Source organism: Alosa alosa, chromosome 17, assembly GCF_017589495.1.
Source record: "Alosa alosa isolate M-15738 ecotype Scorff River chromosome 17, AALO_Geno_1.1, whole genome shotgun sequence".
Taxonomy (NCBI): Eukaryota; Metazoa; Chordata; class Actinopteri; order Clupeiformes; family Clupeidae; genus Alosa; species Alosa alosa.
The window spans coordinates 28,773,211-28,775,710 of NC_063205.1; the positions used below are offsets into that span (position 1 = coordinate 28,773,211).

Below are 2,500 nucleotides of genomic sequence, written 5' to 3' on the forward strand. Positions count from 1 at the left end.
ACAGGCTTCATGGGCAAGGTGCTGGTGGAGAAGCTGCTGCGCTCCTGCCCACGCGTCTGCGCCCTCTACCTGCTGGTGCGGCCCAAGGCCGGCCAGTCTATGCAGGAGCGCGTGGACGACATGATGAAGTGCAAGGTGGGTGGTGGAGGCCGGAGGTGTGTGTGTGTGTGTGTGCTGTGCGTGCCTGTTTGTGTTGTGTGCGCCTGTGTGTATGTGGACGACATGATGAAGTACAAGGTGGGTGGTGGAGGCCGGAGGTGTGTGTGTGTGTGTGTGTGTGTGTGTGTGTGTGTGTGTGTGTGTGTGCATGCCTGTTTGTGTTGTGCGCCTGTGTGTATGTGACAAAACATGACGAGCTTGCAGGTGGGGCGGCGGATAACAGGGGCGAGGTTGTCCACACGGAAGGGTCTCGAAATGCTATTGACTGTGTTTGTGTCTGTGTGTGTGTGTGTGTGTGTGTGTGGGCAAGGGGTGAGGGGGTGGTGGGTAACATGGTTGACATTGTGTGTACATAGTTGAAACCATGTAGGGATGTGTGTGTGTGTGTGTGTGTGTTGGTGTTGTGGGTACAGATGGAGGAGGGGGGATGGGGGAGAGGTGCCCAGCGGTGGGTTCACATGGGGCTGCCCAAAACGAAGTGGCTGCTCGAAAGTTGATGGGGTGTGGAGGTGTGTGGAGGTGTGCGAGAGAGGGACTGACTGAAAGAGAGAGAGGTTAACGGTCGACACTGTGTGTGGTTGAAATCACGGGGAACCCCGTGCGTCTGCGCCAGAGATCAAGATGACCTTGACATTACCACAGTGATTTAGTGCGAGTTTTATGAAGCCTGTGTGTGTGTGTGTGTGTGTGTGTATTTCTGTGCATACACACTTACGATGATTGTGGCTTCATGCCTGTGTGAGTGTGTCAGCAGCATGTGCCTATCAGTGTTTCAACAAAAGGGCAGGATTTGAATGCAGGCCCTGCGGTGAAGTCAGATTTCCCTATGAACATATAACAAAACCCTTTTTACCCGTGTTGCCATGGTGACAGCCACCCGGGCAACCTCGCGCGTAAACACCTGCTGTAGGGGGCTGAGCCCACGCTCAGGAAGGGAGGAACTATTTTCAAAGTTAGTGGTGCTCCTTGTGCTTGTCACGCAGAAATTGCTGAAGAGCAGCAGCAAAGAAAAAAGAGTGTTAGAGAGAAAGAGAGAGAGAGAGAGAGAGAGAGTAGATAGAGATAGATAGATACTGTAGATAGATACTTCTATCTAATTCAAGGTGTCAGTAGCATACAGACATCACACACAACATGCACTTACAGCAGAAATGGTAAATATAAGTATAAGTATAAACATATAACCAAACTCCACTGTACAATAGAGACAGTAAGAGATAAGAAAAACTAACAAAACTAAATACTAAATATACCATATAAATTAAATGTAAAAAATCCAGTGTGCTTGAGGGTGATCAGCATGAGGCGGCTGAAGTTACAGGGCCTGTAGTTCTGTGTGCATGGTAAGGTGCTCAAGAGAGTGAGTGTCATGGTGAAGGTGCAAAAAGTAGTCCAACATTAGTTGAACAGTGCAATAATAAGGTCTAGAGACCAGCATAAATAATATGGACAAATAGGAGAGTAAAGTATAATGTAGACAAGGTAATATAAAAAACTATAAAACTATAAAAAAGTGCAAGAACAGGTTGAGGTAATAGGGTTACAGCCATTCAGTATTGTAGCAGAAGCCATTGATCATGTGTGCTAATATAGCATGAAAAACAGTGTAGTTAGGAAAACAGTAAAAAAACATTAGGCTGTGGACATTAGTAAAACAGTAGTAAAAGCAGTAGTGGGCAGTCAGTACTCAAACATGGAGAGGGTGGAGAGGCAGACAGACTAAGCAGAGAAGTCTATCTCTCCTCTTCCCTTTAGTGAAGCATTGAACAGTTCAATGGCCCTGGGGACAAATGACTTCCTCAGCCTTTCAGTTGTGCATGGCAGTGAGCGAATTCTCCAGCTGATCAAGCTCTTTTGCTTTTTAGTAGTGGTACAGAGTGGATGGCATTCATTGTCCAAGATGTTGATCAGTTTGTTCAGGGTCCTTTTGTCAGATATTGAAGTGATGCACTCCAGTTCTGCTCCCACTACAGAACCAGCCTTCCTTACCAGCCTGTCAAGTCGCCCCAGCATCCTTCTTCTTTGTGCTTCCTCCCCAGCATACCACTGCATAGAAGAGGGCGCTGGCCACAACAGACTGATATAACATCCTGAGGAGCTTGCTGCACACATTGAAGGACCGCAGCCTCCTCAGGAAGTACAGCCTGCTCTGCCCTTTCTTGTAGAGTGCGTCAGTGTTGGCTGACCAGTCCAGTTTATTGTCCAGGTGGAGACTCAGATACTTGTACAGTAGGTGCTTACCACCTCCACATTGACCCCATCAATGGAGACTGGTAGCAGAGCGGGCTTAGAGTAAAAGGGAGTAAAAGACTTTGGGGAGGAAGAGGCCATTTAAACTGGG

General features: G+C 47.8%; 1 protein-coding gene across 1 annotated transcript in view; it reads left to right on the top strand.

The window, feature by feature from the left end:
• Nucleotides 1-2,500, top strand: part of si:dkey-97m3.1 (fatty acyl-CoA reductase 1) — a gene marked incomplete at its 5' end in the record, with an annotated part of 43,265 nt that overhangs the window by 42 nt on the left and 40,723 nt on the right. Inside the window, one exon of the mRNA XM_048267619.1 lies at nt 1-135. This exon is cut by the window's left edge and continues 42 nt beyond it. Within this exon, the coding sequence (XP_048123576.1) occupies nt 1-135 (135 nt within the window). The remainder of the gene's footprint in view (nt 136-2,500) is intronic.